The 26189-nt window shown below is 48.4% G+C and overlaps 1 protein-coding gene across 7 annotated transcripts in view; it reads right to left on the bottom strand.

Moving 5' to 3' along the window:
• Window positions 1–4139: 4139 nt before the first annotated feature.
• Window positions 4140–26189, bottom strand: part of ABAT (4-aminobutyrate aminotransferase) — a 103451-nt gene continuing 81401 nt past the window's right edge. For 3 of the 7 annotated variants that reach the window (XM_055241283.2, XM_055241282.2, XM_055241280.2), the window contains 10 exons: window positions 24909–24989; window positions 24234–24326; window positions 22809–22871; window positions 19941–20004; window positions 19225–19373; window positions 15778–15915; window positions 13647–13814; window positions 12262–12408; window positions 9171–9282; window positions 4140–7457 (listed from right to left, as the gene is read on the bottom strand). In XM_055241283.2, the coding sequence (XP_055097258.1) occupies window positions 7336–7457; window positions 9171–9282; window positions 12262–12408; window positions 13647–13814; window positions 15778–15915; window positions 19225–19373; window positions 19941–20004; window positions 22809–22871; window positions 24234–24326; window positions 24909–24989 (1137 nt within the window). In that variant the 3' untranslated portion in view covers window positions 4140–7335. The remainder of the gene's footprint in view (window positions 7458–9170; window positions 9283–12261; window positions 12409–13646; window positions 13815–15777; window positions 15916–19224; window positions 19374–19940; window positions 20005–22808; window positions 22872–24233; window positions 24327–24908; window positions 24990–26189) is intronic. The other 4 variants (XM_055241276.2, XM_055241278.2, XM_055241277.2 and 1 more) reach the window with 4 other exon arrangements.

Below are 26189 nucleotides of genomic sequence, written 5' to 3' on the forward strand. Positions count from 1 at the left end.
ACCTGTAATCCCAGCACGTTGGGAGACCAAGGCAGGCAGATCACGAGGTCAGAATGAGACCATCCTGACTGACAGGGTGAAACCCTGTCTCCACTAAAAATGACAAAAAAATTAGCCGGGCGTGGTGGCAGGCGCCTGTAGTCCCAGCTACTTGGGAGGCTGAGGCAGGACAATGGTGTGAACCTGGGAGGCAGAGCTTGCAGTGAGCCGAGATCGCGCCACTGCACTCCAGCCTAGGCGACAGGCTGCACTCGTGCCACTGCACTCCAGCCTAGGCGACAGGCTGCACTCGTGCCACTGCACTCCAGCCTAGGCAACAATAAAAAAAAAAATGTTTTATTGTGTAGCCTTCCATTTTTCTTAACCGTACCAAGATACACCTAACAAATTTATCCTTTTAATCATTTTTAAGTGTGCAATTCAGGGACATTAAGTATATTAACAGTGTTGTACAGGCTGGGCACACTGCCTCATGCCTGTAATCCCAGCACTTTGGGAGGCTGAGGCGTGTGGATCACTTGAAGTCAGGAGTTCAAGACCAGCCTGGCCAACATGGCGAAACCCTGTCTCTACTAAAAATACAAAAATTAGCTGGGCATGGTGGTGGGCACTTGTATTCTCAGCTAGTTGAGAAGCTTGAACCCGGGAGGCAGAGGTTGCAGTGAGCCGAGATTGCACCCCTGCACTCCAGCCTGGGAGACAGAGCCAGACTATCTCAAAAACAAAACAAAAAATGTACAACCATCACCACCATCTATTTCCAGAACATTTTCATTATCCCAAACAGAACTAATATACCCATTGAACAATGATTTCCTTCTTTTTCCAGCCCTTGGCAACCACTAACCAGCTTTCTGTCCCTCTGGATTCACCTATTCTGGATATTTCATATAAATGGAATCATACAATATGTGACCCTTTGTATCTGGCTCTTTTTTTTTTTTTTTTTGAGATGAAGTCTCGCTCTGTTTCCCAGGCTGGAGAGCAGTGGCACGATGTCCGCTCACTGCAACCTCCGCGTTACCAGTTCAAATGATTCTCCTGCCTCAGCCTCCCAAGTAGCTGGGATTATAGGTGCCTGACACTAAGCCTGGCTAATTTTTGTATTTTTAGTAGAATGGGGTTTCACCATGTTGTCCAAGCTGACCTGGAATTTCTGACCTCAAGTGATCCACCCACCTCGGCCTCCCACAGTGCTGGGATTATAGGCGTGAGCCAGCGTGGCTGGCCTGTATCTGGCTTCTTTGACTTGGTGTAGTGTTTTCAAGGTGCGTCCATGTTGTAGCGTGTGTCAGTGCTATTTCTTTTTTATGGTTAAATATATCTATGGTTGCAGTGTATATTGTCTGTATATACCACATTTTGTTTGTCCATTCATCTGTTGATGGACATTTGAGTTGTCATCACCTTTTGACGATTAATGAATGAACATTTGGCTATTGCTGTGAACACTGGTACACAAGTATGTTTGAGTCCCTGCTTTCAATTGTTTTGGGTACATACTGAGAAGTGGATTAACTGGATCCCGTGCTAATTCTGTTTATTTTTGAGGACCTGCCACTTTTCCACAGCAGCTGTGCCATTTTACATTCTCACCAGCAATGGACAAGGGTTCCTGTTTCTCTACATTCTTGTCAACAGTGGTTACTTTTCCTTTTTTTTTAAATTTGAGATGGAGTCTTGCTCTGTCACCCAGACTGGGTTGCAGTGGTGTGATCTTGGCTCACTGCAGACTCCACCTCTCAGGTTCAAGCGATTCTCCTGCCTCAGCCTCCTGAGTAGCTGGGATTATAGGCACCCACCACCACGCTCAGCTAATTTTTGTATTTTTAGTAGAGATGGGGTTTCACCATGTTGGCCAGGATGGTTTCAAACTTCTGGCCTGAAGTGATCTGCCCACCTTGGCCTCCCAAAGGGTGGGGATTACAGGCATGAGCCACTACGCCCGGCCACATGTCAGTTTTCATATGGCCACCGTCCACACATGAGGTCTGCATCAACTGGGGACCTGGTGACGACGCTCCCAGTGTGCACTTGGGAAGCACAGCCCAGTGGTAGCTGTTGTCCTCCTTCCTATGCTGGTTACCAAAAATGAGACTTACCTTGTCATAGGGCCAGATGTCTATGGCATCCCCCACCCCATCATTACATAACTGTGTTTAATGCGCTCCCCGAAGCAGATCTGGTGGGCTGAGCAGCTTGCAGGGGACAGCCTGGATGAATTGCCCGAAGAGCTAGAATTGGGAGCTTGCTTTATGTTGCTGCTTTATGACTGCAAGGCTCGTGAGTTCCTAAATAGAAAGCAACAGGTTCCCTTTGAACTCCAGGCAGAGTCCAACTTTTAATGGCCTTGTTTTGATCCTGCGCCATTCAACTGTAAAACCTTGCCTGATTAGAGGCCATCAGGCGAGGCCAATACCATCTGGACATGTTCATACCAACTCTAAGGACAAAAACATTCATTTTACTGATTAACAGTTGAAATACTCTCAGATTCAGTTGGGCTTGCACCTATGGTGTGAAGTAGATTTAATATTTACCAGTGGGAAGTTAACTCTCACAGAAGTATAATATTGCCTTTTAGAACTATATATGAGACACACTCAGCTATTCATGGAGAAGAAGCAGTAAAACACACCAGCATGTATTAAACGCCTACTGTGTGCCAGGCAATTACTATATGATTTCATTTAATCTGCCAGCAACACTTTGAGTTGGAGAGCCCCAGAGAGGTGGTAGTGTTCAGGTGAAGCATGTGGCTTCTGAAGCCAAACTTCTCACCTGCTTGAATTCCAGCCCTGCCAATTCCCAGCTGTGTAACCTCTTTCTCTGCCTCAGTTTCTTCCTCTGTGAAGTGAAGATAATAACACCACCTACCCAGGATTGTGGGGAGGATTAAATGACTTACTACATGAAAAGCACTTAAAATAGTGCTCAGTCCAGGTAAGCACTCAGTAAATGTTAGCTAGCAATACTATAATCATCCTTATTTTGCAGAGTAAGGTTCAGAGAACTGAAGTGACTTGCCTACGATCACCCATCTAGAAAACAGTAGAGCTGGGTCATTCCACTGCCTCCCCAGGGGAAGGACAGAATATAGAAAACAGGCGGGGCACAGTGGTTCATGCCTGTAATCCCAGCACTTTGGGAGGCCAAGGCAGGCGGATCACCTGAGCTCAGGAGTCCGAGGCCGGCCTGTCCAACATGGTGAAACCCCATCTCTACTAGAAAGACAAAAATTAGCTGGGATTGGTGGTGCATGCCTGTAATCCCAGTCACTGGGGAGACTGAGGCAGGACAATCACTTGAACCTGGGAGGTGGAGGTTGCTGCGAGTCACGATTGCACCACTGCACTCCAGCCTGGGCGATAGAGTGGACTCTGTTGCAAAAAAAAAAAAAAAAGAAAGAAAACTATGACTCTTTTAATTTTTTTTTTGTTGTTTTGTTTTTTGAGACGGAGTCTCGCTCTGTCACCCAGGCTGGAGTGCAGTGGTACGATCTCAGCTCACTGCAACCTCCGCCTCCCGAGTTCAAGAGATTCTCGTGCCTCAGCCTCCCAAGTAGCTGAGACTACAGGCATGTGCCACCACACCAGGCTAATTTATATGTTTTTAGTAGAGATGGGGTTTCACCATGTTGGTCAGGCTGGTCTCAAACGCCTGGCTCAAGTGATCCACCCGCCTCGGCCTCCCCAAGTGCTGGGATTACAGGAGTGAGCCACTATGCCCGGCCAGTGCTTTATAATTTTTATGACAGATGGGTGAGGTAGGTACAGTAAATCCTCATTTAATGTCATCAGTAAGTTTTGGGAAACTAATTATAAGTTAAATGACATATAATGAAACCAGTATTTTTTCCTCATCATCATAAGATGTTGAAAGAAACAATGTTTGTTATAACAAGACACCTTTGAATGAAATGATGGTATTTGAGGACCTACCATCCATTTCCAAGAACCTGCCCATGACATTAAGTGAAGACTCACTATTTGTATACTTTTTTCTTTTAGAGACAAGGTCTCACTCTCGCCCAGGCTGGAGTGCAGTGGTGCAATCATAGTTCACTGCAGCCTCAATCTCTTGGGCTCAGGCAATCCTCCCACCTCAGCCTCCCAACTAGGCACATGCCACCATGCCAATAAAATTTTTAAAATTTTATTCTTAGTAGAGACAGGGTCTTGCTGTGTTGCTGAAGCAACATTCACTCATGTTTCTATTATAATTTTATTTAAGAATACTAACACAGGAAACAGATTTAATTCATGGAATTGTGCATATGGTCATCAGTTACACTGTGACAAGTTAATTTTTTTTTATCATTTATTGGCACTGTCAACAGATTACTCGTAAACAAGACCACTTTGTATGCATAAGTCTGCGATGCTACTTAGCTATGGTTTTCTACCATGAGCTGATATATAGATAGGTATAGGTATATAGATACATTAATGCTATACACAATTTTGCATGGTTACTGAGCGTCAGTAAAAATTATAAAAAAACACCCATTTATAATAAAAGTGAGGATGTACTAAGACTTGCTATTACTGGACCTTGTTTTCTGTAAAAGTGACGACACTTGCTGGACAGTTACTAAACTCTATGGCACTAATGTATGATGGATTCATTTCCAGACTGTCGGCCACGGAAGCACTTCTTCATAGCCTCAGCCCTGGACAGCAAACTGTCCTCCGGGCTCCCCATGTTTTTACCAGCTTCTGCTGAGTTTCTACAATCTTGAGCTCTGCTGAGAATTCTTTTCCTTGAAATTCTTCCAGCTAAAGCCCCACCCCCCAAAAGAGGATGTCTCAGGAACTCATTATGCCCTGAGTCAACAAGAACTTGTTGATAAATGGCTTAAAAGTTTTTACAAGAAGTAACTTCCCTTGGTAAGGAGTAAATAATAAATCTGGAATTTTCCAGATAAAACGATTTCATTTCTCTGTCAGTGCCCCATGGGGAGAGAATGAAATATTGGAGCCCCTCTCCCTACCAAAGAGAGCCAATTTGCTGGTCGTGCCCTGGCTGAAAACCCTTTGGACTCCGAGAACCATACTGAATATTTGCACCCAATGCTGAAGTTTTCAGGAGAAAGCATACTTAAGCCAATAAATGAATAATGGTTTGGTTTGCATTTTGCTTGCTTGTTAAATAAGGCCTTATTGAACCTTGGGATACTGCCTGTGGAATCTGGCTCCCCAGTGAAAGATTTGATGCCATGAACTGATATGCCTTTGCATATGCTGTTCCCTCTCTGCAACACCCTTCCTTGCCTTGTCTGCTTGGTGAACTCTGGCTCATTCTGCAAAACACTGCTCCAATGATACCTTTTCTTTGAAACCTCCTCTGACCCTTGGGTGAATTGTGGTACTCCCTCCGATTTCCTGATGCTCTTACGCGCACCTCTGTCATAGCACTTGCCGCCTGCTTGAATTGTTAGTTTAAAAAGAGTCTGTTGTTTCCAGTGGCATGTGAGCCCCCGGGGGCAGGGACAATGTTTTATCTCATCTTTGTATTCCTGATGCTCAGCACAGGGCCTGGGATGGTGCAGGTATTTAAAGTTAGGTGAATGAATGAATGATGAAAAATGAACATAAAAACGAGGAAAACCTTGCAGAGAGTGGGAGGCATACATCACCACTTAGCTGGGAGTGCAGGTGACCTTAAACCTGGCAGAACTCCTGATTAAGAACAACAGATTAGCACTGACTGCAGGAATGCAAAATGAACAAGAATTCACGAATTTGTATATGTTAAACTTGTCATTGCCTTTCATTCCTCAACAAAAATAGGTCGATGACCAAGTCTGCGGAAGAGTGGAAGCTAAAAAAAAAACCCTACTTTGAGATCTTTGGACGATTTGTTATTAAAAGAGCAAAGTGCTGAATCAGGAACCTTGATAGGCCTATTTCCAAAATAGTCAACCAAGGCACCAGGAGATGAAGAGGCTTCCTTTTGGACAGATAATACAAGCTAGGCTTTCTCCGACTCCCCACCAAATAATACTTCATTGCTGTCAGGCTATCAAGTTCTCTCTCAGGAGCATTTGAGGTCAGATCAGTTCCCAGTGTCTCACCTCCAGCAGAGATGCTACAGCCTCAGCCACAGCCCTGTTAAGCATTTCGGTATCATCTGCCTGGTAATCTCCATACTCAGTCATCTCAGGAAAATCTCTCATTTCAGGAAGATCAAGTACAAGGAAACCACGTTGAACCAATAGGCCACTTTTCCATGCATGGAGCTCTGGCACCTTTAATTCATGGTGCTTCCCTCCGGGAGAAATCCAGTCCAGCAATGACTCCCTCTGCTCTGGTGGAACAGCCAAGCTGTTCCTGGGGGTCTGCTCAGAAGTGGTGTGAAGGTGGATGAGCAAAAAAGAGGAAAAGCCTCTCAGGGCGAGGGAGCCAAAAGTCAGACCTCACGGTGCCCTGGGAAACATGATGCAATGGCTCTGCTGCCCCAGACCCTGGGCTTTTCCTCCTGGGGTGACGGGCCTGTGCTTCTAGCCCTGGGGTTCATGTGTCCCTGTGGGCACTCAGGCTACGGTTTCCTCCCACCCAGGTCCAGGTCTAGGTTGACATTTAACAGGGAGGAGGGAGTTTGGGGAATGGAGGATGCCGAGTAAGAACCACGGGTGATGCCACCTGGGGATCCTCCAAGGGCAAAGCCCTGTCCAGGGCAGAATTCACAGTTCAGGGGGATCCCCAGGTGCACTGAGAGGGATGATTCTCATCTTCAGGGGGCCAGAGGGCCTCTGCCCTTACCCCTGAGCTGAATCCTCCTGTCCCCACTTTACGGCCTTCCTCAAATCTGTCCAGTCCCTCCCTGCACCATGCATGGGGCGTGCTCAGAGCTCCGGGGTCTGGGAGAGGAGGTGAGAGTGTGTTTGTTTGCATAGGGCGAGGGGGAGCCAACATCCGTGATCACAGAATATGGCACTTGAGATGGACTGGCACCCAGGAGGCCCAGCTGCCAGTCCCAGGAACAAATGTAATGGCCTTGACTGGCTTTTGGAAAAATTGCTGGGGTTGGTCAAGGTTGGACAGAACTCTAGCCAGGACCTCCCATGGCCCTTCCCAAGATGAGTCCAGGACTCAAGCAGGATCTCTGGGCTTAAACCAATGTGCACCATTGGCGCTGCAGGGAGGAAAACCAACACCAGCCCTTCCCTCCCCTCCCCTCCCCTGAGACCACCAAAAATGTTCCCTCCCTACAAATCACCCTTCACTGTGCATTCACCTCTGATACTTTTAAGTGAAAACATGAATTAGGCAAACTAATCAATTTGACAACTGTTGAGATCGGGGCTTTCTCACTGTAGTGGAAATGGCTTCTTTACTTGAAGTCTGCTAAGATGTCACTGAAAATATTGAGGAACAGGTGAGCGTGGTGATCCCTGAAGACCAGCGTGGGACGGAAACGAATGGATTTGTCACCGCAGCCACCCAACACCACACCTGTGAGAAGAGGCAGGAGGTAGGTGAGGAGCGTGGTTTCTCAAAGTCACATGCTGGGAGAGCTAGGGGGAAAGTGATGCCCATTGGCGACGCTCATCCATCCATCCATCCATCATCATCCATCATGGAAGCCCAGGCTTCCATCTGTCCTTCCTACCACCCACCCATCCAGCCTTCATTTCCTTTCTCTCTCCGCTCATTCATCTCCTCCATCATTCTCTTCTTTCCTTCCCTCCACCCTCCCTTTTTCCCTTCCTCCCTCCCTCTCTCCTTTGAGTGCCTGCTTTGCTGCCCCTGAACTAGGTCTGGTGATAGAGAAATCCTGAGATAAAGTCCTTGCCTTCCAGAAAGTCATGGAAGGGTGGGAAAAGAAAATAGGTAAGCAAATAAGTTGCAAAAGCACAGGCTGAATCGGAAGCACGTGTGAGGTGCTGAGCTATCACAGAGGAGGGACAGGCTCCGCTTATTATAAAGGGTGACTTCACCAGTTACAGCTGGTGTCCTTTCCTTGTCGACGTTGTTTATGCTTTGTTTTTTTTTTTAAGAGATGGAGTCTCACTCTGTCACCCAGGCTGGAGTGCAGTGGCGCAATCTCACTCACTGCAACCTCCACCTCCCGGGTTCAAGCCATTCTCCTGCCTCAGTCTCCCAAGTAGCTGGGATTACAGGTGCCACCACCATGGCCAGCTAATTTTTGTAATTTTAGTAGAGATGAGGTTTTGCCGTGTTGGCCAGGCTGGTCTTGAACTCCTGACTTCAGCTGATCTGCCCACCTCGGCCTCCCAAAGTGCTGGGATTACAAGCATGAGCCACAACACCTGGCCTGTTTATGCCTTTGAGACCACGTTTTCTCATTTTTAAAATGGAGGTTGATTATCCCTGCCCTTCTGAGGCTGCTGCAAGGATTCTATAAGATGGCACAAGAAAAACTGACAATGTGCCTGACATAGAGTACATGCTCTGATCTCACCACAGCATCTGCCCTTACTCCTGCCACACATGTCCTCAGTGGCTTCCCACAGCTCCTAGGATGAAGTCTGGAGTGCTAAGCCTGATCTGCAGGCCAATGCCACCCGGGCCTGGCCTGTCCTCCCCTAGCTTCATCCCCTCCCAACCGTTCGCCTTCACCCCCCCTTCTTTCCCTTTTACCACCTCTGTAAGCTCCATCCCACCTCAGGCCATCACATGCACCCTTCCCTCTGCCCAGAATGCTCTTCCTTACCTTCTTCACACGGCCAATCCCTGTTCATCAACACTTAGGGTAAAATGCTACTTCCTCAGGGGAGCCTTCCCTGATTTCCTACCCTCACCAACTGCTGCAGCTATTTGCTCTCTTAGCCGCGTTTTCTCCTTCCCAGGACTTAAAATTGCAATGGATTGTTTGTGAAATGCCATGTGTAAAGCCATGCCTTCCTGCTACACTGCATGCTTCCTGAAGGAAGGGGCTCTGATGGTGTTCATCATCACTGTAACTATCTCCAGCGTCCACTTACAACTCACCTCCTCAGTGAACACTTGCTGAGTAAATAAATGGATAAAGAAATCCCATTCGTAATGTTCTCTTCTTTGGAGAAAGAGCATTCAGGCTATTTTCAGACCTGTGTACCACCTGCCCCCTACACAAAATACTGCTGAGTACCTAGCAACATTTTGCAGCTACAGCAGGAAAAACTGGATGCTGATGAAACTCAGCAGCCACTCCTGGCCCCTTACCTTTGTTCCTGGCAGTTAAAATGAGCTTATTCCGTATGGAATCATCGGGAGTATCGAAGGAGCAAAAGGTGCCTCGTCCTCTCACCCTGCTGATGTACTGGGGGTACCGGGCCTGCAGTGGGGGGAGACAAGGCTGGCGTCAAACCCCATCACCTGTGTACCAGCTGGGCTTAATGGCTATGCTTCGTCAAAGGCCTCCCATGGTCCAGCCTTGGCCTGTGCATGGACTGGCAGGACCTCCAGGGAGTTAAGAGCTCTGGTGACATTCAGGCCTGGGTTCAAAGCCCAGCTGTGCACATCTGTGTTGTGTGGAGGAAAAAAAACCACCACCACCACCACCACCACCAACCAAGCCCAGCTCTGTCTCTTTCTCACTGGATAACCTTGGGCCACTCAAGTGCCTCTGCTTACCCTGCTATAAACAGAAGGATTTAAATGCTGTTGACCCCAGTGGGGCTGTGGTGGGACTTTAGCAAGATAAGGTTCACATGTTAAGTCCTAAGCCCGGGGCTGGGCACTTGGTGGGTGCTCCACAGGTGTTACCCATCTCTATTGTCAGCTCTTCTAGAAAGGTGGTGGTTCTTCTAGGAGAAGAAATGTCTGTCCTCCCTCAGGGCTTTGAGATTGGGAGGTATCCTGGATTCAACAGTTTCCTCCCACTGCCCCTGAAATTCATGTTTATCTGGAACCTGTGACTAGGACCTAATTTGGAAATAAGGTCTTCACAGAAATAGTTAGGTTAAGATGAGGTCTTCCTGCATTAGAATGGCCCCTAATGCAATGACTTTTTTTTTGTTTTTTTTTTTTTTTTTGAGATGGAGTCTCACTCTGTTGCCCAGGCTGGAGCGCAGTGGCACCATCTCGGCTCACTGCAACCTCCGCCTCCCGGGTTCAAAGATTCTTGTGCCTCAGCCTCCTGACTAGCTGGGATTACAGGCACCTGCCATCACACCTGGCTAATTTTTTTTTTTTTTTTTTTTGTAGTTTTAGTAGAGACGGGGTTTCACAGTGTAGGCCAGGCTGGTTTTGAACTCCTGACCTCAAGTGATCCCCCTGCCTTGGCCTCCCAAAGTGCTGGGATTACAGGTGTGAGCCACAGCGCCTGGCTCAATGACTGGTATCTTTATAAGAAGAAGACAATTTGGAGACAGACACAGGCACAGTGGGGAGAACGCCAAGTGATGCCAGAAGCAGAGTGAAGCCTCCACAGGTCAAGGAACATGAAGGATTCCCAGCAGCCACAAGGTGGAGAGGGGCATGGAACAGATTCTCCCCCAGAGCCTCCAGAAGGAGCCAACTCTGCTGAAATCTTGATTTCAGACCCTGGCCTCCAAACTGTGAGAGGATAAATTCTTGTTTTAACCCACGCAGTTTGTTGTGATTTTTTACAGCAGACAAGGAAACAAATGCAGGTGCCTAGTCTGAAGGACTTTGATTTCACCTTACTCTCTGCTATCCATATGAAGGACAGCAAACAAGGGCTTGGAAAACCCCAAATAATTTCAGGGTACTGGGGGCTGAGTTGGGGGAGCAAGTCTTATTTCACGGCAGCTCCTTGGTAGAAACTGGAGACATGGTCCTATTCTGGGGGTGACAGAGCCGGGCACTGTTAGACACTTACATGCACAATTTGTTTCTTTCTTTTCGTGGAGGATGGGTTCTCACCGTGTTGCCCAGGCTGGTCTCAAACTCAGCTGAGCTGAAGGCAATCCTCCTGCTTCTGCCTCCCTAAGTGCTGGGGTTACAGGCATGAGCCCCTGTGCCTGGCAGTGGGCACACTCTTGAATCCCCTGCCAGTGAAGAAGGGCTCACTTTGGTCTACACAGATAAGGAAACTGAGGCTCAGAAGTCCTTCCAGCACTTATTCTAGCATGTTCCTTGCACTTGTTGATTGCTGGGGAGCTGGCAGTTTGAACACACCCCTCCATCTCCCACCAGAGTGTGGCCCTGGGGTGGTTTAGAATAGTCTCTTCCATTTAGACACCCCTTCAGGCCTGTGTGCCACACTCACACACACACATCCACACACCTCCTTATGGTTAGGAGTGACCACACGACCAGCTCTTAGTCAAGTGTTAAAAGTGTTATGTGAGATTTCTGGGAAGGCTGCTAAAGACAAGAAGGGGACCACTCTGCCCTTCTTTTTCCTTCCTATTGCCTGGAATTGAGATGCAATGGCTGGAGCTGCAGGAGTCATTTTGGCCCATGATGAAACCTTGAGGGTAGTGAGTAATCCAGTCCCAGCAGTGGAGGGCAGTGCTGCCGAGTGGTAAGTATGCAACAGGTTGCACAGAGGAGGCAATAATGAACACACCAGAGGGGGTGAGAGAGGGAGTGCTTGGGGGCCTCTCAAAGGGGGGATGTCTGAATTTGGTGTCAAAACATAACGAGGGCCGGGCACGGTGGCCCATGCTCGTAATCCCAGCACTTTGGGAGGCTGAGGCAAGCGGATCACCTGAGGTCGGGAGTTCGAGACCAGCCTGGCCAACATGGTGAAACCCCATCTCTACTCAAAATACAAAACAATTAGTAGGGCGTAATGGCACATGCCTGTAATCCCAGCTACTCGGGAGGCTGAGGCCGGAGAATCTCTTGAACCCAGGAGGCAGCGGTTGCAGTGAACCGAGATTGCGCCACTGCACTCCAGCCTGGGTACGGAACAAGACTTGGTCTCAAAAAATAAATAAATTAACAAATAAAATAAAATAAAATAAATGAAAAAGATAACCAGTGCCGGCAGGCGCTGCCCAGCACTTTGGGATGCTGAGGTGGAAGGACTGCTTGAGGCCAGGAGTTCAAGGCCAGACTGGCTAACATAGCTTGACCATGTCTCAATATTAAAAAAATAAAAAAATAAAATAAAAAAGAAAACCAGGAGTTCAGGAACAGGGGTTGGAACGCGATAGAGGGTTGGGGAGGCATCCCCCACAGAGGACACAGCACGTGCAAAGCCGCCGAGGCTAGAAGCAGCACAGCCCATTATGAATTGCTGGAACAGCAGGCACAACACCTTGCTGAAGAGCTCCAGTGTCGCCCTGGAGGCTGCGGAGAGCCATGGGTGGTGGAGGCGGGGCAAGGGAGGGGGTGTTACCTGGAGGTCCAGCAGTCCTGTGAGCAGGGCCTTCCCGGCATGGGCTGCATTATTTAGCAGGTCCTCCCGCTTGATGATGTTGATGACCTCAGCCAGCAACAGGTTCTTGGACGGGTCCCCCAGCCAGGTGTTGAAGATCCGGTAAGGCTGGAATGAGGAACGGGTGTTGGAAGGGTTCACGCACATGCACACCCTGCAGGGGTCACTTCCCCCAGGCGCCCCTCCTCCTCTCTTGAAGATGAGAGAAACTAACCTAGTGGGCATCTACCAGAGGCTAGCAGGGGAACACACCCAATCTTGCTGAATTCTTCCAACAGCAGCCCTGCAGGTAGGAACTGCTATGGGGAGACCAAATCGTCCCACGCACTGGGAAATCCCTCAGTCCCAGGAAACCAAGACAGTCGGTTCCTTAACTCCTATAACCCTCATTTTATACAGGAGGAAGCTGAGGTTCTGGGAGGCTAAGTGATTTGTCCAAGGCAAAAGTAACTTACAGGTGGAGTTGGGACTGGATTGCCAGCACTGACCCTCAAAGATCACCCACTTTACCCCTCCATGAATGACTCAAGGTGGCCATGCGGCCAACTAAAACACCCTTCCCAGCCTCCCTTATGGCTAGAAGTGGCCATGTGAGTGGGTCTTAGTCGAGTATTGGAAATAGACATATTATGTGAGATTTCTAGGAAGGCTGCTAAAGACAAGAATGGGGCCACTTTTTCCTTCCCTTCTTTTTCTTTCCTACTGCCTAGAATTGAGATGTGATGGCTGGAACACCAGAAGCCATTGTGGACCATGAGGCAACCTTGAGTGTAGAAACTACATGTAGGAATGGTGAAAGGACGTTGGCCCCTGATGGCTGTGTGTGTGTGTGTGTGTAAATCTGTATGCACATATGGCAGTACACAGTGTAGTGGGTAAGAGTATGGGCTCTGGGTTGGAATCCCAGCTTTGTCACTTAACAGGCTGTGTGACCTTTGACAAACTACTTAACCTCTCTGTGCCTGATTCCTCATTAGTAAAATGAGGATAAAAATAACACCTACTTGGTCAGATTGTTCTCAGGATTAAAAGTATTATGAGAAACACTTAGAACTAGGCACAGAGCAAATGCTCAGTCTGCTGCGGCAGCTGTCGATAATATTATTGTGTGTGCACACAGAGAGAAATCAGGAAAAGGCTGATGGTGGACTGTTCCAGAGTCGGCCTTACAGAGAGAGCTGGGAGGGCACACCACTGCTAACTGCATTGATAAGAACTGGGCCTTAGAAAACCTGCGACCCAGTAGGTGCCCACCCAGCTCCTCGATGGTGAGAAAGGAACAGTTAGGAGAAGAGGATGCTCCCTTCTCTGCCCTGGATGTAGAGAGAAGGCTGGCTCCAACTCACGGCATTAGGTCTGAACTCCTCCTTGTGGAAGAAACCCCCAGTCATCATCTTCTTGCTGAAGGTCATCACGTCTGCTGGGTCATCCAAGCCCCAGTGCTCATGGGCCCAGAACTTGCCCGTGCAGCCTCCTCCGGTCTGGACCTCGTCCACCAAGAAGGCGCAGCCATGCTGGCCGGAGAAGAGCGAGGAGAGAGAAATAAACACCCGTGGGAGGCCAGAAACTCATGCCCTCCATAGCCAGCCAACTGCCAAACCCTGGGTCCACACACATCGTGCTTGTTTTCTGAACAGCAAACCAGCCCCACGTTCTTGAGCAGTGCACAAAAAAACTAATCAAAACACTTAAGCTGAGTAGTTCCAACCAGAGCTATATCTGAGTGTTTCCTAAAACTGCTGCGCTGGAACAAAAAAACCCAGAACATTAAATACTCCCTGCACCAACACAGAGCAGTATGTCATCTGGCTTCAGGCTCGGGTCTCAACCTCGTCAGAGGGAGCTGTGTCCAACAGTGAGGCCTTGAATGTGCTTCCCAGACTTCAGCTGCCATGTTCTGCTTGTCACCAGGGCTATTTCTAACTCAGCATCTGTGTTAAGCCAACTCATGTCTTATAACTTTTATCTGTGAACTTATCGGTTTGATTGCCAGTTATATATGCAGAAGACATTAAAACAAACACACAATATAAAGAAAGGAAATCAGTGGATCAAAGAGATACCTGCACTCCCATGTTTATTGCAGCACTGATCACCATAGCCAAGATAAGGAATCAATCTGTCCATCAGTGGATGAATGGATAAAGTAAATATGGTACATATACACAATTGGCCAGGCGTGGTTGCTCTCGCCTGTAATTCCAGCACTTTGGGAGGCTGAGACGGGCAGATCACCTAAGGCCAGGAGTCTGAGACCAGCTTGGCCAACATGGCGAAACCCCATCTCTACCAAAAATACAAAAATTAGCTGGGTGTGGTGTCGTGCACCTGTAATCTCAGCTACTTGGGAGACTGAGGCAGGAGAATCACTTGGACCCAGGAGGCAGAGGTTACAGTGAGCCAAGATCATGCCATTGCACTCCAGCCTGGGCAACAGAGTGAGACTGTCTCAAAAAAAAAAGAAAAAGAAAATATGGTACATATACATAATGGAATACTACTCAGCCGTAAAAAGAATGAAATTATGTCATTAGCAATGACGTAGATGGAACTACAGGACATTATGTTAAGTGACATAAGCCAGACATAGACAAATGTTGCAAGTTCTCATGTGGGGACTAAAAACATTTCCCTTATGAAGAATAGAGTTGAATGACGGCTATCAGAGGCTGGCAAGGCTAATGGGGAGGTGGAGATAAATAGGGGTTGGTTAATGGATACAAAAGTACAGTTAGATAGAAGAATAAGATCTAGTGTCCAGTAGCACAATAGGTTGATTATAAATTTATTGCATATTTCAAAATAACTAGGAGTGGATTTGGAATATTCCCAATACAAAGAGATGATACATGTTTTAGATGATGGATATACAATTACCCAGATTTGACCATTATGCATCACAACTATTATGTATCCATAAAGATTTTTTAAAAAGATTTTAAGGCCAAGCCCACTGGCTCAGGCTTGTAATCCCAGCACTTTGGGAGGCAGAGGCAGGCAGATCACCTGAGGTCAGGAGTTTGAGACCAGCCTGGCCAACATGGCGAAATCTCGTCTCTACTGGAAATACAAAAATTAGTTGGGTATGGTGACGTGTGCCTGTAGTCCCAGCTACTTAGGAGGCCGAGGTAGAAGAATCGTTTGAACCTGGGAGGTGGGGGTTGCAGGTAGCTGAGATTGCACCACTGCACTCCAGCCTGGGCAACAGAGTAAGACTCTGTCTCAAAAAAAAAAAATTATATATATATATAAAATGTGTATGTGTGTGTGTGTGTATGTGTGTGTGTGTATAGTTTTAGGGAAGAATCCCCATCCTTTCGCCAACCCCAACTTCTCCACCCCTGATGCTGACAGACAGCCTCTGCAGGTCTGGAGGTTGACAGAAACTCCAAGGCAGAGGTGCTGCTGGCTCTTCACTCTGGGAACTCAACCCAGAAAGCCCAATGGCTCCATCCAACCTCAGCCCCGTGCACTGACCTTCCTGGCGATGTCTCTCAGCTTCCGAAAGAAGTCATCGGACGCGTGGTTGTCTCCACCCTCGGACTGGATGGGCTCCACGATGATCCCGACCACCGTCTTCTTCTTTTTCCGATATTTCACAATCAGATCCTCCACCTGGATCCCAAAGGGGAAAGTGACCACCGCTGGCAGAGGCTTGTGACCAGTATCCGTGGGTGGGAATCTGGGGTTCAATGAGCCCCCGTGCAATTTTATTGGAAATGTATTTGTGTGCATTTCCTAAGACCAGTGAAGCCTCTGTTAGAAGCTATGTGTGTGGATGGGAATGTATCCTACTTGAGATCGGTGCTAGCACCTGGGTGGATACAAACGCATAACTTGGGGCAAGGAATTTAGCTTCAGAAGCCTCACTTCCCTGTTGTGTTATATGGGCATGCTGACAGAATCCACCTTCCAGGGACGTGGAGAGGACTGAATGACAAAATATAGCACTATGAGTTGATTGCTGGGCCAGGTGTTTTAGCTGTGGTTCTGCCTCTGTTTTACATGGAACATGCACCTGTCACTTAACCTTGTTATGTGGGAAATAGCTATATCACAGGTCTATTGAGAGAAATAAAGGTGAGAGCATTCACACACACACACACACACACATACACACACACACACACACACAGAGACAGAGAGAGAGAGAGAGAGAGAAAATACAGCACAGAGTCTGGCACACATAAAGTGGTGGCTGCTACTATTACGATTAGCACGACTATATTATTATTGATTATTATTGTTCCTATTCTTACAGTATTATTGCTATTACTGGTGTGAGAATCCTTTGGGGGCAGAATCGGAGATATATCCTTGGTTAAAAAACTGTTCTAAGGGCCAGGTGTGGTGGCTCACACCTGCAATCCCAGCACTTTGGGAGGCTGAGGCAGGAGGATAGCTTGAGGCCAGGAGTTTGAGACCAGCCTGTGCAACACAGTGTGGTTCATCTCTGCAAAACATTTAAAAATTAGCTGGGCATGGTGGCTGCGTGCCTGTAGTCTCAGCTACTTGAGAGGCTGAGGTGAGAGGACCCCTTGAACCAGGACTGTGAGATCGCAGTGAGCTATGACCACACCACTGCACTCCAGCCTGTGCAAGACAGCAAGATCCTGTCTTTATTAAAAAGAAAGAGGCTGGGCACGGTGGCTCACAGCTGTAATCCCAGCACTTTGGGAGGCTAAGGCGGGCAGATCACTTGAGGTCAGGAGTTCCAGACCAGCCTGGCTACCATGGTGAAACCTCATCTCTACTAAAAATACAGAAATTAGTTGGGCATGGTGGCACACACCTGTACTCCCAGCTACTCCAGTGGCTGAGGCACGACAATCACTTGAACCCAGGAGGCAGAGGTTGCAATGAGCCGAGATATCGTGCCACTGCACTCCAGCCTGGGCAACAGAGTGAAACTCTGTCTCAAAAAAAAAAAAGAAAAAAAAAAGAAAAACCCCAAACCATACATCTAGAAAGACTAACAAGTGAAAGCTTTCTTTGTTAAGTACAATTAAGGAAAAGCCTCTGTTTGGGTGATGAGAGTTTGACTTTGGTCTCCACCAGTCACCCCAAGGAAGCTCTGAGATACTTTTCTTTGTTTTCTTTTTCTTTTTTGACATGGAGTTTCACTCTTGTTGCCCAGGGTGGAGTGCAATGGTGTGATCTCAGCTCACCGCAACCACCGCCTCCCAGGTTCAAGTGATTCTCCTGCTTTGGCCTCCAGAGTAGCTGGGATTACAGGCATGCACCACCATGCCCGGCCAATTTTGTATTTTTAGTAGAGACGGGGTTTCTCCATGTTAGTCGGGCTGGTCTCGAACTCCCGACCTTAGGTGATCCGCCCGCCTCAGCCTCCCAAAGTGTTGCAATTACAGGCATGAGCTGCCATGCCCCGTTTTTCTTTGTTTTTAGAGCATTGTGCTGTAAGTGTAAAATACACACAGTGTTTCAAAAACTGAATACGAAGGCCGGGCGCGGTGGCTCACACCTGTAATCCCAGCACTTTAGGAGGCCGAGGCGGGCGGATCACGAGGTCAGGAGATCAAGACCATCCTGGCTAACACAGTGAAACCCTGTCTCTACCAAAAATACAAAAAATTAGCCGGGTATGGTGGTGCGTGCCTGTAGTCCCAGCTACTCGGGAGGCTGAGGCAGGAAAAAGGCATGAACCTGGGAGGCAGAGCTTACAGTGAGCCAAGATCGAGCCACTGCACTCCAGCCTGGATGACAGAGTGAGACTCCATCTCAAAAACAAAGCAAAACAAAACAAAACAAATGTGACTCCTTGGCAGTTTCCAGACAGGGTGTAAAAATGAAAAAAAAGGTGACTACTGGAAAAGCTATAATTACATGTGTAGCTTGCATTATATTTCCATTGGACAGTGCTGTACTTGATGCCATTATCTTGTCTCTTCTATTTACCACTGAATACCCAGCACCTAGCACCTTGATTGACATCTAGTAGGTGCTCAATAAATATGAACTGATTGAAAATGATGATGTGCCTAAGAAAAGCCAGCAGCCTTATTTGAGCTCAAATCTATACCCAAAAAGTGATTTTTTTTTCCAGCTGCAGATTACTTCTAATGTCTTCCCTGGAACCCCCATATACTGACTGGATCTAAAGAGGGCTGCGTTGGATGATGTGGGAACGTGGGGTGGGAGGGTGCTGCCTGTCCTCAGCCTCTCCCATAGCATCCCCCGACCCACAGCAACTCAAAGCCCCAAGACTCGGGAGAAGACAAAACCAGTGGTTTAGAGGATCCTGTGGAACCATTTTTTCCTGTAGGATATCCCAAATTCTTTCTTTCTCTCTGTCTCTTTTTTTTTTTTTTTTTTTTTTGAGACAGAGTCTCACTCCATTACCCAGGCTGGAGTGCAGTGGTGCAATCTCAGCTCACTGCAACCTCTGCCTCGCGGGTCCAAGGGATTCTTGTGCCTCAGCCTCCCTAGTAGCTGGGATTACAGGCATGAGCTACCACACCCAGCTAATTTTTAGTAGAGATGGGGTTTCACCATGTTGGCCAGGCTGGTCTCGAACTCCTGGCCTCAGGTGATCCACCCATCTCGGCCTCCCAAAGTTTTGGGATTACAGGCAGAGCCACTGCGCCTAGCCCCATATTCTTTCAACAGATCTATTTTCTCTTATTTTAGGGTGATTGACTCTTATCTTCCAAGAAACTTAAGTGATACAGAAATTGGTATCAGAGTTGGGTGATGGATGCTGTGACAGAAACAGTGTGTCTCACACAAACTCTCCCAATATGGAACATTTGGGACGCAAGGCCTCTGTGTCCCTGCTTCCCCCTGGGGGAGCACTGCACAGATCCCCAGATAAACCCTTCATCTGTTTCTCTTCTCCCCAAGTCTTGGGGCGGCAAGAGCAATGGGACTCGTGGATGGGGAGGATCTGGAGGGTATGAGCATTACCTCTTCCAGACAGCGCGCCTCCTCCTGTTGGTTCTCTTTCACAAACTCTTCCAGAGGGTATTTCAGCCGTGGGAACGGTGCAATGGGCCAGTCAAAGGAAGGGATGTCGATCTTGTGAATGGCTTTAGAGTGCGTGGTCGCTAAGCAACCTGAGTTCAGCAAAACAGAAAAGCAGCCACTTGGCTTGGGGAAGCAGGCAGTACCGTCTTTGTAAAGGAGATGATAGGCATTTCAGCATGAGGCTGTCAATGGGCAGGGAGGCCTGTTGCCTGTGAAACCCCAGTTGTTTTTATCGTTTAATTTTTAATTTTTCTGGGTGCATAGTAGGTGTATATACTTGGGGAGTACATGAGATGTTTTGATAGTTAACCCCAGTTCTCATCTAGAAGCTGAAGGGGAACACTTGAACCCTTAATTGGCTTGCGTGCGTGGGTATGTGTTTGCATTGCGACTAATCACAGATGCAGCGCAGGCTTTGAAGACAGAGTCAAGAGTTCCAGTCCTGGCTCTGTCACTGAATAGCCTTGGAAATTCTTCCTCTTCCTGAACCCTGATTCTCACATCTGCAAAGCAGGAATAATAATCCCCACTCTGCAGGGGATTGTGTGCAATCGGTGAGACAATAAGTGTAAACTACTAATGTCAGCCGCCGCTATTGTTGCCGTTATTATTATTATTCTAAACGCCACCTTGGGAGCACACTGGTTCCTCCTTACCCATGGTCCTCCCGTGGAACGCGCCCATGAAGGAGAGGATGCTGTAGTCAGGGCAGCCAGGGGCCTAAAACCAAGAAATATCAGTCATTAGTCATAGTTGTAAGGATGAGGGAACTGTATTGTTGCCCCCGCAAGTCTAGAGGGACACAGAAATCTATCAGAAGAACCAGGAATCCTTCTCAGGCAAAAGCAACACATGGGACCACTGGGGTCTATATCCAAGACACACATGATTTATTTGCATACATACTTAAATTTTTTAAGTCACAAAATTTAGGCTGGGCGCAGTGGCTCATGCCTGTAATCCCAGCACTTTGGAAGGCTGAGGCAGGCGGATCATTGGAGGTCAGGAGCTTGGGATCAGACTGGCCAACAAGGTGAAACCCCGTCTCTACTAAAAATACAAAAATTAGCCAGGCATGGTGGTGGGGGCCTGTAAACCTAGCTACTTGGGAGGCTGAGACAGGAGAATCGTTTGAACCCGGGAGGCAGAGGTTGCAGTGAGCCGAGTTCATGCCACCGCACCCCAGCCTGGTCAACAAGAGTGAGACTCTGTCTCAAAAAAAGTTGCAAAATTTAAAATCAAGAAATTTCACATAAAGACCTGAACTTCTGGCTTCTAACCAGTGCTGCACCGTTTGGACCCATTTTCCTCCTGTGGCAGCTGTAGGTGGCCAAGCAGCACCCACTGCCCGCCTACCTCCGGCTGCTGGGGACTCCTGGGTTTTCAGCCCCTGTTCTACAGGCTCTTCAACTTCCTCCCCATCCCCTGGCTCCCTACTATTTAGGCCCCCACAGGTGTCAGGTAGGTCAGGTGCTGATGGGTGCACGCCTGCATCCCAGGGTGACCAAGGCAAGGGGCTGAGCTGGGTACCTTGCAGGAAACCCCCCAGGCCTTTGGAAGGGGTCTGTGGTGCTAGGAAGCGGGCGAGGAGAGGCCCCCACCGGGCGCTCTCCCATGGCAGCTGCGCCTTGGGTTCAGGAGGGGTGCATGGATGCCCTGTTCCTTCCCAGCCCCAAGCATATGGCACAGCTGCAACTCCTTGCATTGTTTTCTGACTCTCCACCCAGCAAGGAAATCCAAACACGTTTCCAACTGACTCAGGCAGAACTGCTGGAGGTGCCTCAGAGGCAACTGTGGGGGCCCCCAAGTCTCTAGAAGGTTGGCATTGTCTCAGGCTGGTTGAGCACCAATTCCCTGAGACTTCCGGGAAAAACCCTAAGACCTCCTCACACAAATTCCAGAAACCCTCTTGTCATTTGTTTGTTTGTTTGTTTTTGAGATGGAGTCTTGCTCTGTCACCAGGCTGGAGTGCAGTGGTGCGATCTCAGCCTACTGCAACCTCCACTCCCCCCGGGTTCAAGCGATTTTCCTGCCTCAGCCTCCTGAGTAGCTGGGATTACAGGTACCCGCCACCATGTCCAGCTAATTTTTGTATTTTTAGTAGAGAGAGGGTTTCACCATGTTGGCCAGGCTGGTCTGGAACCCCTGACCTCAGGTGATCCACCCACCTTGGCCTCCCAAAGTGCTGGGATTACAGGCATAAGCCACCGTGCCTGGCCTCTTGTCATTTTTTTATTTGTCTTCTGATTGTACATGTAATTAATATATACACATCATTTTGCATATTTGCATTCAGCTATGAATGATGAGGAGATCCAAAAATGTTGATGGTCTAGGATGCCCATGGATATCAAATGAGAAAAGCAGAGTTAGAGAAACAGGGGTGTCCCAAGACACTGGTGAAGGCTGGTCAGAGAGATCTCCACTCAGCCTTTTTTTGTGAGACAGGTCTCATTCTGTCACTCAGGCTGGAATACAGTGGCTCAATCTCTGCTCACTGCAACCTCCGCCTCCCAAGTTCAGGGGATTCTCTTGCCTCAGCCTCCCGAGTAGCTGGGATTAAAAGCCTGTGCCATCATGCTCAGCTAATTTTTGTATTTTAAGTAGAGACGGGGTTTCGCCATGTTGGCCAGGCTGATCTCGAACTCCTGACCTCAAGTGATCCTCCTGCCTTGGCCTCCCAAAGTGCCGGGATTACAGGTGTGAGCCACTGCGCCCAGCCTCCACTCAGCCTTGATACCCAGGGAACAGACTTGAGACTGGGAACACCTCAGGGGCCCTTCCTTTTTTGTTGTTGTTGTGTTTTGTTTTGTTTTGTTTTGTTTTGAGATGGAGTCTTGCTCTGTTGCCCAGGCTGGAGGGCAGTGGTGCGATCTCAGCTCACTAAAACTCTGCCTCCTGGGTTCAAGCAATTCTCCTGCCTCAGCCTCCTGAGTGGCTGGGATTACAAGCACCCGCCATCACACCTGGCTAATTTTTGTATTTTTAGTAGAGACGGGGTTTTGCCATGTTGGCCAGGCTGGTCTGGAACTCCTGACCTCGGGAGATCCACCTGACTTGGCCTCCCAAAGTGCTGGGATTACAGGCGTGAGCCCCAGCAGCTGCCCTTTTGTTCTTGTTTGTTTGTTAGTTTGTTTTGGGAGGAGTCTCGCTCTGTCACCCAGGCTGGAGTGCAGTGGCATGATCTCGGCTCACTGCAACCTCCACCTCCCAGGTTCAAGTGATTCTCCTGCCTCAGCCTCCTGAGTAGCTGGGATTACATGCGTGTGCCACCACACTCGGGTAATTTTTGTCTTTTTAGTAGAGATGGGGTTTCACCATATTAGCCAGGCTGGTCTCGAACTCCTGACCTCAGGTGATCCACCTGCCTCAGCCTCCCAAAGTGCTGGGATTACAGGCATGAGCCACTGTGCCCGGCCTGGCCCTTCCTAATTGAGAAGGACAGTGCCAGCCAGCCAGCAACAGCCCGGGAGGGGCTGTGCAGCTTCCCCAGATGTACGTGGTGCAAGCCCAGCTGCACTCACCTGGTTAATCATGCATGTCTCCAGCTCCTCCTGGGAGAAGCCCCTCTGCCCTCTTTCCTTACTCTGAAACAATAGAACAGAACAAAATCTCAGAGATGCTCTGGGGTAGTTAGGGCTTCAACTTTCCAATCAAACTGATATTCAGTCCAAACAAGTAGAAACTGCTTTCTCAGGAGTGATCTCATGTATTAATTGTTGCAGGTCTGTACTGAAACATGAGGCTACCAATTGTGCTTGCAACAAAAGAAACTAACACACATAATACATTAAGCACCATCAGCAACGATGAAGATCTGTTGGATTAACATCTGCTGAGAGCGTATATGTTTTGCCAGCAAGAATGGAGGCCAGGTGTGCTGGCTCAAATCTGTAATCCTAGCACTTTGGGTGGCTAAGACAGGAGGATTACTTGAGGCCAAGAGTTTGAGACCATGCTGGGTAACAAAGTGGGACTCTGTCTCTGCAATTTAGAATACTTAAATAAAATTAAATTTAAATATTTAAATAAAATAACCCAGAGGCACAACAACCCAGAGACCTTGGCTTGCCTGGAAGGGCTTTTTTTTTTTTTTTTCTTTTTTTTTTACAGGGTCTTGCTCTTGCTCTGTCTCTCAGGTTGGAGTGCAATAGCGTGATATCAGCTTACTGCAGCGTCGACCTCCCAGGCTCAAGTGATCCTCCCACCTCAGCCTTCCAAGTAGCTGGGACTACAGGCACGCACCACCGCGCCCAGCTAATTTTTTGTATTTTTTATAGAGACGGGGTTTCGCCATGTTGCCCAGGCTGGTTTTGAACTTTTGGACTCAAGTGATCTGCCTGCCTCAGCCTCCCAAAGTGCTGGGATTACAAGTGTGAGCCACTGTGCCCAACCTTGGAGGGGACTTGAAGGAGCATTTTCTTCTTCTTTTTTTTTTTTTGAGACAGGGTCTTACTCTGTCACTCAGGCTGAAATGCGGTGGCACAACCATGGCTCACTGCAGCCTTGACCTCCCAGGCTCCAGCAATCCTTCCACCTCAGCCTCCAGAATAGTTGGGACTACAGGCACACGCCATCACGCCTGACCAATTTTTGAATTTTTTTTTAGTAGAGATGGGGTTTTGTCATGTTGCCCAGGCTGGTCTTGAGCTCCTGGGCTCAAGTGATCCGCCCGCCTTTGCCTCTCAGAGTGTTGGGATTGCAGGTGTGAACCACTGCGCCCAGCCCACACTGCATAGTTTTGATGCCAAAGCCTCAGCCCTTTGCACCATACCCCACTGGGCTGTCTGGAAAGTGCCATCCAGCAGTGGCCCTCCCTGTATTTTAACCCTGGTACTGATGTCTAATACTCCAGCCCATTGGAATGAACAGTCAGACAAGGGGTGAGCATGTGGCTGGGTGCTGGGGAGCCTGTGTGTGTGTGTGTGTGTGTGTGCCCCAAACCTCACCCGGTACCACATGAAGACGGTCTTGAAGGCGTTTTCATTGGAGCAGGAGCCGCAGGCCATGGTGATGAGCTGGGACATCCCTTTGGGAGCCACCTGCGGGGAGGAAACAGCCGTGAGCCCAGGCTCACCATGACTCCTGTACTCCCGCTTCCCCTGGCTGGAGCTGAATCTTCACAGGGGCCGTACCGGGGACAGACGGAACCAGGGCTGTCCTGGCAGGTGTCGGACTGGGAGGGTGGGCTCAGGCTTTTCCAAGGGTGGCAGAGAAGCCCAAGGAGGCCCTGAGGCTGGCAGAGAGGAAACAAGGGGGGCAAAAGCCCACTCCTGATGCACCTGCCACTGTCTAAGACACCTAAACGTTCCAGGTGGGACGTTGAGGTTCCCAATGGCTTTGTTTGTAGTAACTAAAACCGAGAAGTGGGGACAGGATTGAATGACGTATGCAAGGCTCCTATCATGTGACACATATTCATTTCCCCAGCTCCTTTTGTCCTGCACACGAAGAATCCCTTCTGTCCTTTAAAAGAAAAATTTAAAATACTCTGCATGGAAGAATAAGCTCAGAGAGAAAGATTTCTATAGCAACACCTTATTCTTCATTGTCACCATCTCCACTTTTCCCTTCCCCTGCCAGTACCGCGTCTGAAGACAGTGGGACTGCTTCTCCGAACTCACCGAGAGCAAGGACTCCCGGAGCTTCTCCACAAAGTTCTCCGGAGGCAGGATTCCGAGGGCGGGTCTGTTGACAAACATGCTCTGCAAAAGGGCAAGAGACAAACGGTGACTTCTGGGGGCCTCACCCAGCTCTCTGCCCACAAACGGTGCTTTTCATAGCCCGTGTTCAAAAAGCCTCCAAATGGGATTGCAGGATGATGACATTCTGTCAGTGTGGGGCATGGCAGGTTTCCTTAAACCTTTAGAGAAATCCACTAGGATTGCTGTGGATGTTTTAAAAAAGGGTCAGTGTCCTAGTTGCAATATTGCATTGGCATTTTATAGGATGCTACTGCCGCTGGGGAAAACTGAGCGAAGGGTACATGGGGCTCTTTGTACTGGTTTTTGCAACTTCCTGTAAGTCTCTTTCTTTATGTATTTAACCACTAGAATGGCTAAAAAACAGGCAGAGTGCAGTGCCTCATGCCTATAATCCCTGCATTTTGGGAGGCCGAGGCGGGTGGATTGCTTGAGGCCAGGAGTTCGAGACCAGCCTGGCCAACATGATGAAAGCTTTTCTCTACTAAAAATACAAAAAGGGACTTTTGGAGTAGAGGAAGAGTTTCTTGGGCAAAATCAGTGTAACGTACTCAGTGCAAATCCCAAAAGCAGCATCACTGTGTAGGAGGAGACCCAAGGGCAGAGGGTTCCCCAGAGATGATTCTCCCAGTAGCTTTAGGACTTGGCTCGTGCTGCTAGAAACTGGCAGATTCCTACCTCTTGCTTTTTCTGCTTTGTGATCACTCAGTTGGGTCTAGGATAAGTAGTGAGGGAAGTTAATCATCCTCATTGTAGAGTTGGGGAAACTGAGGACCAGAGAGGTCAAGCAACTTGCCCAAGTCACACAGCAAAAAAGCAGCAGAACCACAACTTGGATCTAGGTTTACTGACTTTAGATGCCACTCTCTGTTAGATACTCCAGGTAGCCTCCACCTGAAAATGCTTATGCTTGGCACAACCGAATACCCATAAATGCTTATGCCTGGCTTGCCTGGAAGGGCTTTTTTTTTTTTTTTTTTTTTTTTTTTTTTTTTTTTTAACAGGGTCTTGCTCTCTCAGGTTGGAGTGCAGTAGCGTGATATCAGCTTACTGCAGCCTCGATCTCCCAGGCTCAAGTGATCCTCCCACCTCAGCCTTCCAAGTAGCTGGGACTACAGGTACATGCCGCCGCACCCAGCTAATTTTTTTGTATTTTTCAAAGAGACGGGGTTTCGCCATGTTGCCCAGGCTGGTCTTGAACTC

The sequence above is a fragment of the Symphalangus syndactylus genome, chromosome 14 (assembly GCF_028878055.3).
Source record: "Symphalangus syndactylus isolate Jambi chromosome 14, NHGRI_mSymSyn1-v2.1_pri, whole genome shotgun sequence".
Taxonomy (NCBI): Eukaryota; Metazoa; Chordata; class Mammalia; order Primates; family Hylobatidae; genus Symphalangus; species Symphalangus syndactylus.